A 15,160-nucleotide genomic window follows, 5' to 3' on the forward strand; every position below is an offset into this window, starting at 1 on the left:
TGATTATTTTTAATAGTTTATATTTATGTGCCGATCTCTTTGATATTATTCACATCTATCTAAATTAAATTGTTATCGAAATATTTTCATGAGCACAGTGATAATAAAATAATATTTTACTAAAATATCAAAGAGATATATTGAGATAAGTAGTAAATTGCAAGTAAAGTATTATCTAACACAGACACGTAAATACAAACTGTGTGTGTTGCTTGAACTATCTTTCTCTGACCGAAATTTAACTTCGCAACCACTCATGTTTACTCCAGTATACCTAAAGCTCTCGCCGAATATTGCATTTCACGTCTAACAATATAATCTGCTAACGCTCTCGCCGAGAATACTCGCTGAAATAAATAGCGTAACAGCCTTTTATACGTTACAAACTTCCACGAATCGTGTCTCTCTAGGCGACTCTTTATTTTTAATATCTCCCGACGATCTTTCCAATTCGCGTGACACATCTGCAAATCCACGTCGTTTCCTCGCATATTCGCGCTATCACTCGAAAGTAAACTTTCGTCGGATTTGGTTAAAAAAAAAATCCCAGATCGCTCGCGGATAAGGTGTTGCGTAGCGGTTTTTCCATCCAACATCTATCCACCCCCGACGATAACGGTCGATGCGTTATGAACCGCGTGCCTAATCGTGAGATCGGCTTAACCCTTTGCCAAATGGAAAGCTAGGCCACCTGTCCTGGATTACTTACGAGTATTATAAACCTCGAGGCCGCCAACCGTCCTAGATTCTGGGGCGAACCCTCGCGCCGATCGACATCGGCGATTTGGTGCTTTTCTTATCAAACGGCCTGTATACCGACTCTCTATTCTAAGATGATCCATTTATAAAAGAGTCCCCGTATTTTCACAGTTGTCACTTAAGTAGCGAAAATAATTTCGTAAAAACGAATACCTGAAGAGTTCTTTTTATAATAGTTTAACGGGTGGTCGGGTTTTAAATTTTATTACATCGGTAACTAAAGACAAACTATAGAACGTAGTAAAAAAACTTGCCTTTTCAAGGAAAAAAAATTTCAAGGCTAACCGATTCTCTTCTCTTGAAACTTTTGAAAAAAAAATCAACATGTTCACACTTTATATAAACGCCGAAATATATAACTCTATTGCCAGCGTAGCGAACAATTAAAGGATACCATGTTAATCCCAAGTTAAAATTTCGCTTTTCTATTGTTGTTGCAGGGTGTTTGTTGGACAGTTCGGCACCGCGGGGCCCGCCTGATGTGCCACCCCGTAATCCCGCAATGAGCCGGCTCAACGGAAGACTGCCAGGAAGTCACGCAGCGAGTGATCACGAACGCGATCCCGATCTCGAGCCATCCTGCCTCGTACGCACCCCATCCGGTAACTTCTACAATATACCAAGTAAGTCCGCAAGTAGGGATCGTTAAGTCTGATTTAGTGGAAACGAAGAGTGAGCAGAATATATACGTGGGAAATAACGCTTTTCCCCTTTTCCCCTTCGTCTATGAATACCTCCGCAAATCCGAAATTGATTCGTTTTTTTTTTTATGAAACGGAAAATCGAGTTACACAATTTTATTTATAAATTATCACAGTAAAATTATAAACATCGAAAGAATATTAAAACGTAAAACTTTGTCCAAATTTTCGTTATTTTTATAATTATGCTCGTAGCTCGACAACTGTCGAGATCTCTACATTTCTTCATTATGAAAATTAATCAAATGCAAACAATCTGTTGTCAAAGAATACGTAGGCGATATTTCAGGTACTGCACCCGTACATTTTTCCCTTTCATCTCTGTCAAAAGCTCTGTTCTCTATTACCTTAATTAAGAAGAATATCGACCTGAGAAAACCGTTTTTTTTTTCTTTCTTATCTGGTCAGGTAGTTCTGTCACGAAATGAAAGAGACTATTTTCGTAGCTGTCCTGATTATCTTGTATTCCCGATCGATTTGTTATCTTCTTATAAACATAAATATCTCTCCGATGTTTTTAATAATGCGCCGCGTGATTGCCAAAGTATCCCAATAGAGAAATATCAACACGCATCAATATTTTGCGGACGAAGAGAAGAATAGGAGCGCGAGTGTCCTGGCAGGGTGTGTCTTCCGATAATGTCGATGTTTGCTTGTCGAAAGAAGGCTTAGGGAAGGGACGGCGGCGGGTGACATCTCTTGACGAGGGTATATGTCATAATCAGCGGTAACCAATGAGGTCAGCCCAAAAAGGGAAGGGGGGTTCAATCATTTCCAGCTTCTCTTGCGCGGAAGCTCGTCGTATCTTATCGTTTCCAGGTTTTTCAAAGGCCTCTCTGCAGAAGCCATGCTGAGATACTGAAATGTTCTTTTTCTTTTTTTTTTACGAACTTTTCGTACGTCTATGTTTGCCGAAGGTATCCCGACAGTATTCTTTCGCTTTATCTTGAGAAAGCAAGGCACGTGGTAGCGCCGCACCCGGCGAAATGCTCGCGTGTTTCGCGTGAGAAAACGCGGTTCTCTTCATGTGAAATAAAAGTTGGGAATAAAAGCTCGGAGAGAGGGGGGCAGGAGGGAGGAGAGAGGGTTTGTTGGAGTAGTTAACTTGACTCTAACAAGCCTCGAACGATTCTCAAATTTAGTCGCCGGATTGCATCCGCGGATCAGTCTGGTTCGGCTCGCTTAACTTAGCTTTTCACGAGTGTTCTTCAAACTTACACCAGCATAGGCAAATTAATTACAAATTTAATTTAAAGTATCGTAACATTGGAGGAATAACATTGCATGCCAGTGGCAACTTTTCAATGGAATTAAAAAAATGTTTTATTCATCCGATGTCTAGAAGACGTGAAATGAAAAAAAGGCAATAAAAATCGTAAACGTTAGCATCGCGAGTTGTGAATTGAATACGATTATTCATGCAATTTTGCATTTCAAAACTAACTCGGTTTTTTCTTTTTTTTTTTTATAGAAAATGCGTTCTCTTTAGAAAATTCAAAGTTAATGCAAAGTAAAGAGATAAATAGGCGATTTTCATATTTATGTTCAACGGCGATACTCGAATTTATCTCGACATTACAACGAAAAACAGTCGCTTGACGGTTTCAACTTGTCCTTCGTCGTCGTACCACGAAGCATACTCGAGGAAAGAAAAGGGGCGCCTTGTGGCGACATTTTCCGAGGTACTCCAGGGCGCATGGTATCGACTACGGAGAGGAAACAACGAAGTGAAACCTAACCGTTTCCATATATAAAGTGTCCCCGGATCCACTCGGAAAGAGTGTCCGGCACACAAGAGTGTCCGTGCACCCTCGGTGACGCGCTCCTTCCTCTTGTTTAGTTCGTCGTAAAGATTTTTCAAATTCCACGGTCGGGCGCCGGGGGTTGACTTTTCCACCGACGCGTCTCTCTGTGTGTTATATCCCTTGCGTCATTTTTCTAAAGCAAACGCTAAACCGTTCTCAAAGGTTCTCTTGAAAGCTATGAGATAGCTCGACCGGTGATTTACGATCCTTCGACATATTGACTGCCCGGTTAGGGCATCGCCTGACGTTTATGACGGTCTGCATAATGTTTAACTCCTTTTACAGTCGAGATTTCTCTTTTCCAGAGGTCATGTCCGGTTTCTGTACGAAACGTGGACCCATCCTTGTTACGGTTGTGAATTGCATAATGTATATAATTGAAAAAGGATTTTTACAAACGTAAAAGGACAGCTTACTTAAAGTACATTAGTCTATACTTTTGTTCTTTTGCGATGAATTATGTATTCACATAAAGTAACAAATTTTTGTAACCCTCTGCATGTTGTATATTTTTACGTGGCATTGATAATCATTTATTCTTTTACACTCAAGTATTTATAATATTGAAGAGGAAAGAGAGTAGTGTACAAGTGTACAATTGTATATTTATTTTTTTAATATATTTTGTATAATATTTAATTAAATTTATATATGTGCAGTGTAGGGTCCGCGGCAACAAAGTATCGATTTATAATATTTTAAGGCGAGCCAAAAATTCATCTTTTGTATATTTTGACAGTACATTGTTTGCAGAATATTTTGGTACTATGTAGACACCAGCGTACAAATTCTTTCATTTAATATACATAATATAAGAATGCGCCGCATAAGGTCCGCGGCGACCCAGTACAATTATATTATGTATATCAAATAAAAGAATGTGTACGCTGGTGTCCGCTTAGTACCAAAATGTTCTGTAAACAATGTACTATCGAAATATACAAAAGATGAATTTTTGGCTCGTCTTTAAATATTAAAAGTCAACACTATGTCGCAGCAGTCCCTTATGCGGCACATACTTATATTATGTATATTAAATAAAAGAATTTGTACGCTGGTGTCTGCTTGGTACGAAAATTCTGCAAACAATATACTATCGAAATATACAAGAGATAAATTTTTGGCTCGTCTTAAAATATTAAATATCGACATTAGTCCCTGCGGACTCCATGAAGCGGATTTTTATATTACGTATATTACTATATTTAAAGAAGCCAAAAATTCATCGTTTTTATATTTCGATAGTATATTGTAAAAGGATTATTTTTATACCATACAGATACGAGCCTACAAATTTTTTTATTTAATATACATAATTTATGAATGCGCAGTATAGGGTCCGCAGTTTTTGCCAAAAAATATTAATCACGGATAAGATATTATAACATATTTAAAATATATTACTATTTTAATATTTTCAACATACTATATACATCCCCATTACCGCTAGAAATATTTATATAAACAATTTCTCACTCACCGATACGCAATAGTTGTAGTGCGCAGCATACATTGATCTGAAAACAAAATATTCAAATTATGTATAAACATATATGTGTGTCAAATATCTTATAAACACTGCAGTTTAGAAAAAAAGTTTTTATTTGCATACCTCACAGTTGCCCCGATGTCGCCCGATGCCTCCCCGGGCCTCCTCCTCCTCTCTTGGTTGACCGTCATTGCTCCTTCGTAGCACTCACGACACTCGCGAAAACACGAATAATTACGATTGTCCGATACTTTACTTACATGGCATTCCCGACACGTGAAACTTTACACGGCACTCCCGACGCGCGACACTTTACACGGCACTCCCGACACGACGCAATCAAATCGCACTGTGTATCGCACTGCTACCTGTAACAAATAAAATACATATATATATTAGAATAATTTTATTATTTCGCATTATAACATACACAATATAAATATGTAAGTTAGAATTAACGTTAGATATATCCACGGATCGCAACCCATTCGCGCGCGCGAAAACAGATTAAATTGGGTTATGTTGGCAAGAAATTTTGCATCGAATTTTTCGCGAAATATGCGTTTCCAACAATTACGACTACATATTAACGTTGAAATTATGATTGAAATATTGATAAATATTACAAGACAAAGGTTAGAAATCGTTTCTAACGATTATGCTTACTAATTAATCACAGCGGGACGCAGCTCCAACTGCCTGATAGTCGCGGCGTTTCGGTAATGGCCGCCAAAGCTACAAACATCGACAACTTCATGCTAATAGCGCGCGCGCGATACTATATACATGACTTATATAATATTAATAATTAATTAAAACTCGAAGGAGATTCGTTCGAAAAGATATAGCTTTAGAAAGAAAAAATATTAATCGAGAATAAGGTATATTATAACATATTATTTACAACACATTACTATTTTATAACTTTTACCATATTATTATTTTAAAATTTAATTAGCAAATTATAACATACACAATATAAATATAAATATGTAAGCTAGAATATTTAATTAGCAAATTTTCGCTTTATTAATATTTTTTGATAAAAAGCAGCTGATTAAAGCGTTAATTTGCTAATTAATTTTTAAAATAATAATATGTAATAAAAATTAAAATAATATAATATGTTTTAAATAATGTTATAATACTTTAAACTCGCTTAATATTTTTGACAGTTATCAATTGATTTCTATCAAAAAATATTAATCGAAAATAAGGTATTATAATATATTATTTACAACATATTGCTATTTTAATTTTTATAACATTATTATTTTAAAATTTAATTAGTAAATTAACGCGTTAATCAACTAATTTCTGTAAAAAAATATTAATCGAGTTTAAATAAGCTTTATATTATTTTTTTGTTAAATATCATATTTTTAAATACAAAACCGAAGAATGGCGCGCGCGTAGAGCGCGCTTGGGTTGTTCTAGTGTATATCAAATAAAAGAATTTGTACGCTGGTGTCTGCTTACTACCAAAATGTTCTGTAAACAATGTACTATCGAAATAGACAAAAGATGAATTTTTGGGTCGTCTTTAAATATTAAAAGTCGACACTATGTCGCAGCAGTCCCTTATGTGGCGCATACTTATATTATGTATATTAAATAAAAGAATTTGTACGCTGGTGTCTGCTTGGTACGAAAATATTCTGCAAACAATATACTATCGAAATATACAAGAGATAAATTTTTGGCTCGTCTTAAAATATTAAATATCGACATTAGGTCCCTGCGGACTCCATGAAGCGCATTTTCATATTACGTATATTACTATATTTAAAGAAGCCAAAAATTTATCGTTTTTATATTTCGATAGTATATTGTGAAAGGATTATTTTTATACCATACAGATACGAGTCTACAAATTTTTTATTTGATATACATAATTTATGAATGCGCAGTATAGGGTCCGTGGCAACAAAATGTTTTAAGGCGAGCCAAAAATTCATCGCTTATATATTTCGATAGTATATTGTTAGCAGAATATTTTGGTACCAAGCAGACACCAGCGTACAATTTCTTTCATTTAATATACATAATATAAGTAAACTGGGTCTCTGCGGACACTGTGCTGCGCATTCTTATATTATGTATAATATATTAAATGAAAGTAAAAAATTTATTTTTATACCTTACAGATACGAGCCTACAAATTCTTTTATTTAATATACATAATTATTATTATCTATATATATATTATAGTTTTATTATCATTTATTATTTTTCTGTTTCTTTATTACATTTATATTTTCTTTAAATTATAAAGAATAAAATTTAATCATTAAAAGAATTAAATTTATAATAGCGGGAAAAGCATTTTAGTTTTTTATATATTTTGCTAAATCTCACACAAAAAAATATATTTCACTCTCTGTAACATTGTATATATGTCGCATATATTTTACGTTATTTGTGAAAATTTATTTCGCGGCTTTCAATTGAGGTATATACATATTTAGTTGAAAATGATCGCGCTACGGAAAATTTAGTCGCTCAGATAATTTAACGCGACCAACGAAAGTCTTAATCCTATGGATATTGACATTCAACCCTTTGCTAAGGTATTGTTCGCGCAGACGCCTCTCGCGCGAGCGCATCATCTACGGTAAATCACGTGGCAGGTCGCCAATTAGAGATTTCTCGCCGGCGAACCGCCGATTAGCAGATATTCCCCTCTAATTCGATTCCGGGCGACGGGGGTCTCGTCTCGTGCGCCTAAGCTCTCCGGAGGAAAAAAAAATGAAAGCGAAAAGCACCCTCCGGCTAGAGAGCGGAGAGAGTAACCCTCGAAATCACCGTAATCACGGATATCTGCCTAAATGGCATAATCACCGGATTTCGGCGGGGCCGGAGCAGCAACACCTGCAATTAGCGATGGCTTCGGGGGGTCAGCGGCTCCGGCCGGGCCCTTTTCTTCCCACGCCCGCGTTTTACCGGTATCGCCGTGGTATGTGTCTGTACCTTTGTACGGAGAAAGAGCGGGTTTCTCTCCGCAATATAAGAAGAGACAAAAGCTGAAGTAACAAGCTTTCTCTCTCCTGCCTCCCTGCCTCTTCCTCTTTATCGAGCATCTCGAAAATGGGTTTCGTGAAGCAGCCTCGAAAGGGGCTAAGTGTCAAGAACAACAAAGCTCGAACTCGAATGCCGCCTGTGCGCGTAAACGTGCAAAGTGGCTCATTAATATTCAAAACGCTGCCGCGGAGCGCTGCGTTTTAAATTGCGCATCGTACCACCGCGCGCGATATCTCGCCGCACGGATAGCCGGGTTAAACTTCTAAAATTAATTCGGGGCTTCGTTACAAATGTAAATACATTTCAGTCGCGTTTATTTCTATTTTATCAGTCATTATACGCCCGGCATTGAATATTCAATTCAGATTTACTTTTTTTCTTTCCCTCTCGCGATATTTCAGCTAATCATAAATGTTGTACGTTACGTCAATTTGCGCGGCCAAAAATAAATTTAAACGCGCATTTTATATACCCGCGCCCGGAAAAAAGAAAAGCTTTATGTCTATTATCGTTCTCTGACATAAAATATATATATGTATATGTATATTTCATTGTCAGTAGGATATCATACGCGAGAGAGAATATAGCAACGTAATAGAATTTGTGCAATTTCGCCATTCCACGTTGGAAACTTGTATTAGAGAGGTTCTCTTGGTTGAGGATCAACGCGTTAATACCACTCGTGCATGTTGATGCGAATGTGATCTCTCAAACCATCATCATCCACCGCTAATCATCAGTACTGTCGTCGCGACAATCTGCCGAAATGTACCCAATATCTCTTGTACCAGAATATTGCGTCTCACAACTTATGAAATCGCTCAAGAAATATTTAAGAAAATAGGGAGAGGAAAAAGAATTTTGCTCCGTAAAATACTCTGGTCGATCAAATTAGCTTCGTTCGAGAAAAAATAAAAACTTTCTTTTTACACATGTTCTTTCCCCGCCCTTTAAGACCCTCCCTGGTAGTTTTCTAAAACCTAAAAAAAAAAGTTTCTCCCTTCACGCGACTCACTGTTCCGCTTGCTTGAAATTCAAGCCGAAACCGCGATGAATCATACACTTATCGATTCAACAGGAGAGCCGCGAGACCACCGCGTCTCGCCTTTTTCTTTTGCTTTCACGCACATGCGGCGTGGAACGGACGGAAAGACGTTCGCGTCTGGCATCACAAAGAATGTCTGGTCGTTCACCGGGAAAAGTCTCGCGCTGAAAATGAAAGAATCGACACGTATCGTAATTTATTTAACGGCTGACCACGCCCCGCGCTCATCGACCTCCGCGCCTAATTATACGTTCCGCAATAATCGGAAATGCGTGCGAGGATAAATGTAAGCGAAGGGGTGTCATTATCCCGTCGAATCGCAACGGCGAACATTTTTAACTGCATTCAACTGCTAGATAGAGAATCCACGTCACTACCTGCGTCAGTGCGTGCCGTCTATTAGTAGGTTCTAACGACATCATTTACCTCCGTGAATCAGTTAGCTCGATGGAACAGTTAATCCTGAACGCGGAGAGCTCTTTTAAAGAGAAATAATCGCGTACCTACTCTCGCGCGAAAAATAGTATATATACTAACTTTCGCGTGTTACAACGCTTATAATGCGATTTCGTATGCATTACGTAAAAATGTAAACTACATCGCGTTGAATTGCATTTACATTTCGGCGATGAAAAAAACTTGACAGGGGGAAGGAAGAGGAGGGAAGCGCCGTTTCCCACGAGAAATTTCACCGATCTGTCAGACGCGAATGTAACAAACTATCTTCATCGTCTCATCTTTCGTTTCTTCTCCCTTCTTGCAGAGATACCGAAGAATGAATACAACAACAAGAATCAGTCTACGGGGAACAGTCCAATAAAGGTGGAGCTGCAGAACAACATGGACAGGTAAGAGCCGTACGTGCCGTACGTTTACCGCGTAATATATTTCTTCTCTCTTTCTCTTCTCTCTCTCTATCGAACGGCGAATTGTGTCCGTGAATGAATTGAAGGAATCGAGGTGCGAGCTGAAGAAACGCGTGTTTCGAAAACCTCGGACAGACGGATGATGGCGATCGACTCCTCCGTCTTTTTCTTCGCGCCACTCGATAGATCCTCATGAATCATCTATTCAGCCGACGCGCACAATGAGTTAATGTTTGAGCGCGGGTTGTCATCCCTCGAGGGAGAGTCTGTCCCTGGTCCGCGCGTGACTGGTTTCGCCGTGGAAAATCGCCGGTCCTTCAAGCCCTTACGACACATTCGCCACAGATCCTCCAGAATCCAGAGGAATGCTCTCTCGTTGTGAGACTCGCAAAACGGTCGCCGCGTATTTACGGAACTCGTAAACGAACTTCTTTCGGAAAGTGGACACAACGGAATTTGATATCCGACGTAGCATCCCCGGGAATGAACGGATTCGAGTCTCTCCAGACTTTTGCGACGTTATGCAAATTTACATAAATGACATTAACGCGCGCTCCGAAAGTCGGACGAATTGTTTTCCGGAAATTGAATTGAAAAACGATATTGATTTAATACGAGATAGAAAAGAAAGATAATAGAAAAGATAATGTGATAATGAACAATGCTGATTAGTAGTCGAGCTGACATTTAATAATTTTGCGCAATATTTTTATATTTTTCTACTTATTGTTAGTTCAATATAAAAGAAAAATATTATATAAAACAATTCATCACCTTTTTTTTTTACTTGATATTTATAAGTCTGAAAAGAGAGAAATAACATATGATCGAATATTTTTTTGAATTTGTGTAAAAAAATCAATACGTTTCACTTAGCTTTATTAAAAACTAAACCAACGAAGTATAGTGAAAATGTAAATGTGACAAAACCAAAGAGTTAACATTCAAAAACGTCGGATATTTCAATATTGAAACTTTGTAACGAATAAGTTAAACACTCGGTTAAACATTTTGACATCGGGCTGTAAAATAGAAAATTCAAAGACCTGGAAGTTTCACTCGGAGAACTCCAAATCGTCCGCTTTTATTTTGTTTGCGCGATAGAAAAAAAAATGTGCGTCCAATCCGCGTAGAATCAACAGTGGAAGAGAGGACGCAGCCTGGAGAGGACGGTAGACGCTCGTTCTAGGTTCTCGTTTTTTTCATTATCACGCGGTGCAACGAAAGCAAACGCGTTTTCCCGCTCGCGCTTCAGAATCCGACGGTTGCGTTTAAATATTTTGGTTAGACATTTGTGAGTTACTTGGAAGCGGCGGCGATGGCGGCAACCGTTCACTACAAACACACTCGAGGGCTGCTGCTTTTCTATGGGGGTATGTAACGAGCGAGAATACATTGCGAGTTTCTCGAACGCAACGAGAGAGAAGGGGGAAGAGAATGAGAGAGAGAGAAAAAGAGATCTGCAACTCTCTGCTATAGCGAAACTCTGAGAGTTCGACCGAATGTGCTTGAAAACTATACTGAAGTGCCGAATTCCGCGACGGTGTTTCTCTAATTACAACGGCGGCGCATTAGAGAAATTATGTAACACCGTGTAACGATTTGACTCGGATTGTTATCTAACTTTTCGGATAAAGCAACGGGATAAAGATTAATCTTCGACCGCTAACGAGCGGCCGGATAATCGTTAATGACGACGTGTGTTAAACGAATCTGCTACCGAGGAGCAGAAGATAGTAGGGGAGCTAGGGGGGTCGAAAATTTAAATGGGCGGCCGCCACTATAAATCGACCTTCATCGATTTTCAGGGTACCTTTACCTTACGGGCACGCCCCGTCGATGATCCCGATGAGGAGACAAAGCATCCGCTGTCATTTCCGCAAGGGAATCGATTGGTGCAGCTGGAAACTAATTGCCATAGTAGTAATTATGCTCTCGCTCTGCTTGACCGCGGCATTAACCTACGTCGCAGGTAATTATTCGCATATTGCATTCCATGCGATGGTTTCTTTGCTCCGTCAACCATCTCTCTTCTATACGCTATATCAGATATAATTGTAAACTCAAACAAAATTGTAAAACAGATTTGAAACTTCTATCGAAAACATACGTCACATTTAAGCAAGAATATAGATGTCATAAAAATATCTCAAATCTATATCTAGTCTATTTTTTTATTCTTCTGTTGTCTGTGAAATAATTTTGAAACATTACGAAATAGAACATATTAACAAGACAATTTCCGCTAAACTAACACCGGGTGCAATCCTAATTGATTCCTCATTAAGCGTCCAATGTAGTGAATTGGTCGTACCAAGGCACAAAGGCGTGCACGGTCCTGGTGGGCGAGAACACGGACGCGAAGCCATCGTCGAGCGAAGCGAACAAGACGTCCACGTCGTCCACCTTAACGTCGTCGCAATCGGGTGGCAGAACGCGACAGCCGTCATCGTCAGGAGGTAGTATTAGCACGTCGGATAGCATGTTGTTAGATGATGTCGTATACAGTCGCAAGCGTAGGAACGCATTTAACGAGCATGCATTGCACCAAAGTGTCGCACCACCGTCCCCTCGTGACCCCGAGGAGCCGTCCTTGACTCCAACTGTCCTTGGGACCGAGACCTCGGGGTTCGAGCAGCGATCGGTCCCGTTGCATGACAAGTCCCCGGGTAAGGTTGTGCATGATCAGGAGCATGCGGAAGGTCCAGGTCCGGTGAAGGAAGCTGTCTACCGTTCGATCGAAGCTGTCGAGGTTACCGAAGAGTCGCTTGTCGTGAATGTCTCAGCCACTTCTACTAACTACTCGCACGATCATACGACTCATACTGTCGCTGTCGATCATCTCACCTCTTCGTCCTCTGTCTCTATCGACTCTGGTCATTCTTTCGCGTCAACTTCCGAATCCAGTCGCGAATCATCCTACGATGAAGTGTCCGACATGACGTCCTCGTGGTCTGTCGTCGAATTTTTTCCGGTCGTCGACGAAGACACTGTTGATGCGCCCGAGAAATCGACGACGCGAGAAGGACACGTTGCCACGAAAGCCCCGATCGCGAAACTCGTTCGCGATGACTACGCGGATTTCGATAACGCCGGCACGTCCGAAAGTTCGGACATTGGCGAAAGCGGAGCCGGTATCGAGACTACGACGTCTGCATCCGACGCGGAGTCCACGAAACTTGGCGCAGATAACAGCGATTACGACCGAGTAGTTGGCGAAACTATAGAAAATGACAGCAACGTTTCCCCCGCCGATTATAACGGTAATATAGATGCTGCCGATAGCATTGTAGAAGTCGTAACAGAGATACGCTCGATTGAACTAACGGAGGATCAACGATTGAACGTAAGTAATTCCGATACGAGCGAACAGTTAGTTTCTGTAGAAGTGGAGCAAAACGAAGTAGACGCTAGCACGATTTCGCCTAGTATAAACGTAGATGATGAAACAGCTTTTCATGCATTGTTAAATAATGACGAGAAAATTGAAGAGTCTGAAGAAGATATAATCAAGGTTGAAGTAAATCATTACGATAAATCTGAAGAAAAAAATAACTCGGACGAATATGATAGATCAGCCACCTTTACGGAAAGCATCTCGAAAACAATAAATATGGCTACGAAATCGATAGAATCTCAGACGTCGAACATTGTGAAAGAAACTCGAGAGCTTTCTCAGGAATCTTCGTCGTCCGAGTCCGAAGCCTCATTCAATATCGTTAACGCTCCCGAACAGTCCGAGGAACTTCAGAAAGATTATCCCGTACCGATCTACAGCTATGGACAGGACGAGGTAGAGATTGTCGATCTTCATCATAAGGAGCAATCAATTGCAACTGTAAAAACAAAAGATTCTCCTAAATCATTTCTTGATAACGACGCAAAGACAAGCGTCGCTTCTCAAAAAGAACGAAGTAAAGCTAAAGATGATCTACGAGTTATCACGAGAGAGGAAAACGTCGACGAGTTTCTTCGGAAGTTTGAAAAGAAGTTCCATGAAGCGACTGTCGAAGCTAACGAGCCCGTTGAAAATTCCTCGTCGATTAGAACTAATTACAATTTACCTCCCACGAATACTCTGCATGAAACGGTGCATGATTCATCGGGTAACGCGTCACCCAGGTTCCCCTCTAATACGGACCATCTGTCAAGCTCACCGATCACCCAACGGATACAGATTGTAGAGGTGCCAGTGTATCGCGACGCTCATCCCGACCCATCATCCGCGTCTTCATCGTCATCGTCACCGCATCGAGTGCTCATAAACGTAACGATCGCCACCGAGGATCCATCTGCCGCTTCTTCACCGAGGCCGCTGTACGTTCTTTCGGTGTCGGTGCCGACGGAGGAGGGCCACTTGTCCGGGATTAACATTGATCAAGCGCAGGTGCCGCCTGCAGCGAGCATGAAAAAAATCCCTGCTAAGGACGCCGAGTCGATAAACGCGATCGATTCGCGATTACCGCCACCGCCGCAGCCACCTGCCTCGCCTCCGGCGCCCATCTGGGCCGGTGGCGAGTGCGAGTGCTCCTGCCCGTGCATGGGCTCGTCCTCTGACGAATGGGACAATTTTTCAGCAATCGACGACAATTTGGAGCAAGAGCTCGAGAGCGTTAATGCCACTCTGTCAGTCGACGAATTCCCAGAGTCGAGGGAGGAATCGGCGGACGGGAGGCAGCAAAATGTGGAATCAGCAGCGAAAGATTCGGCCAAGACCAATGCGACGATTTCCACCACCGAAAACTATTATCCCTCGTCGATGGACGACATCGCGAAGAATAGCGAATCTATCGACGGGATTTCTACCTCGACTCACGAACCGGAAGTAAGCACCGATCTGTGGGCTTGTTCGGGGAGCACTGCCCTCCCCCCCGAGCCTACTATACTGATTCTCGAAGGTGAGGCCACGTTTATGATTGTCTCTCTTTCTTTCTTTCTTTTTTCCTCTTTCCGTATCTTACTTTCCTTCGAACACGTCTATACTTTCTCATTTCTTTGCTTGTGTTTACTCGTGGATTTGTCAAATACGAGTTTACATTGACTCGCTTATATTGTAGTGAGTAGTTGTATTTTAGTGTTGTAGTAATTGTAATGTGCTTTGTGATAGTGGATGGCGTTATTATTTAAATAGCATGGTTTGCTGTAGTAGTGACATAATTTTAAGTCAATTCCTCTGCACGAAATGTCACAATTAAATAGCGATTATTATACCGTAATGTTCCACAAGAGTACTCAGTAATCAATATAATTTTTAGAAGAAAATTAATAGTTGTTGGTCTAATATATTGTGAGAAATAACGTAATGTATTGCGAGAGAATTAACTAAAAGTATAAATCAAATAATACATTTAAAAATGAGAGAAAAAAACATAATATGCTCATAAAATGTCAACACGCATAAGCATTCATCCATTAAATCCGAGAACATTTTAACTACCATCGGGTAACGTAATCTTGATGCCTCGTTAACATAA

At 40.1% G+C, this 15,160-nt stretch overlaps 1 protein-coding gene across 14 annotated transcripts in view; it reads left to right on the forward strand.

Moving 5' to 3' along the window:
* Ten-m (teneurin transmembrane protein Ten-m) overlaps positions 1-15,160 on the forward strand; it is an 856,961-nt gene that overhangs the window by 821,770 nt on the left and 20,031 nt on the right. For 9 of the 14 annotated variants that reach the window (XM_083036711.1, XM_083036712.1, XM_083036713.1 and 6 more), the window contains 5 exons: positions 1,200-1,382; positions 9,584-9,668; positions 11,495-11,658; positions 11,975-12,145; positions 14,264-14,584. In XM_083036711.1, the coding sequence (XP_082892837.1) occupies positions 1,200-1,382; positions 9,584-9,668; positions 11,495-11,658; positions 11,975-12,145; positions 14,264-14,584 (924 nt within the window). Of the gene's footprint in view, positions 1-1,199; positions 1,383-9,583; positions 9,669-11,494; positions 11,659-11,974; positions 14,585-15,160 lie in introns of all 14 variants that reach the window. The other 5 variants (XM_083036706.1, XM_083036707.1, XM_083036708.1 and 2 more) reach the window with 3 other exon arrangements.

Source organism: Prenolepis imparis, unplaced genomic scaffold (assembly GCF_030444845.1).
Source record: "Prenolepis imparis isolate NDT839.2.m4 unplaced genomic scaffold, iyPreImpa1.0 SCAF_4, whole genome shotgun sequence".
In the NCBI taxonomy this organism is placed as follows: Eukaryota; Metazoa; Arthropoda; class Insecta; order Hymenoptera; family Formicidae; genus Prenolepis; species Prenolepis imparis.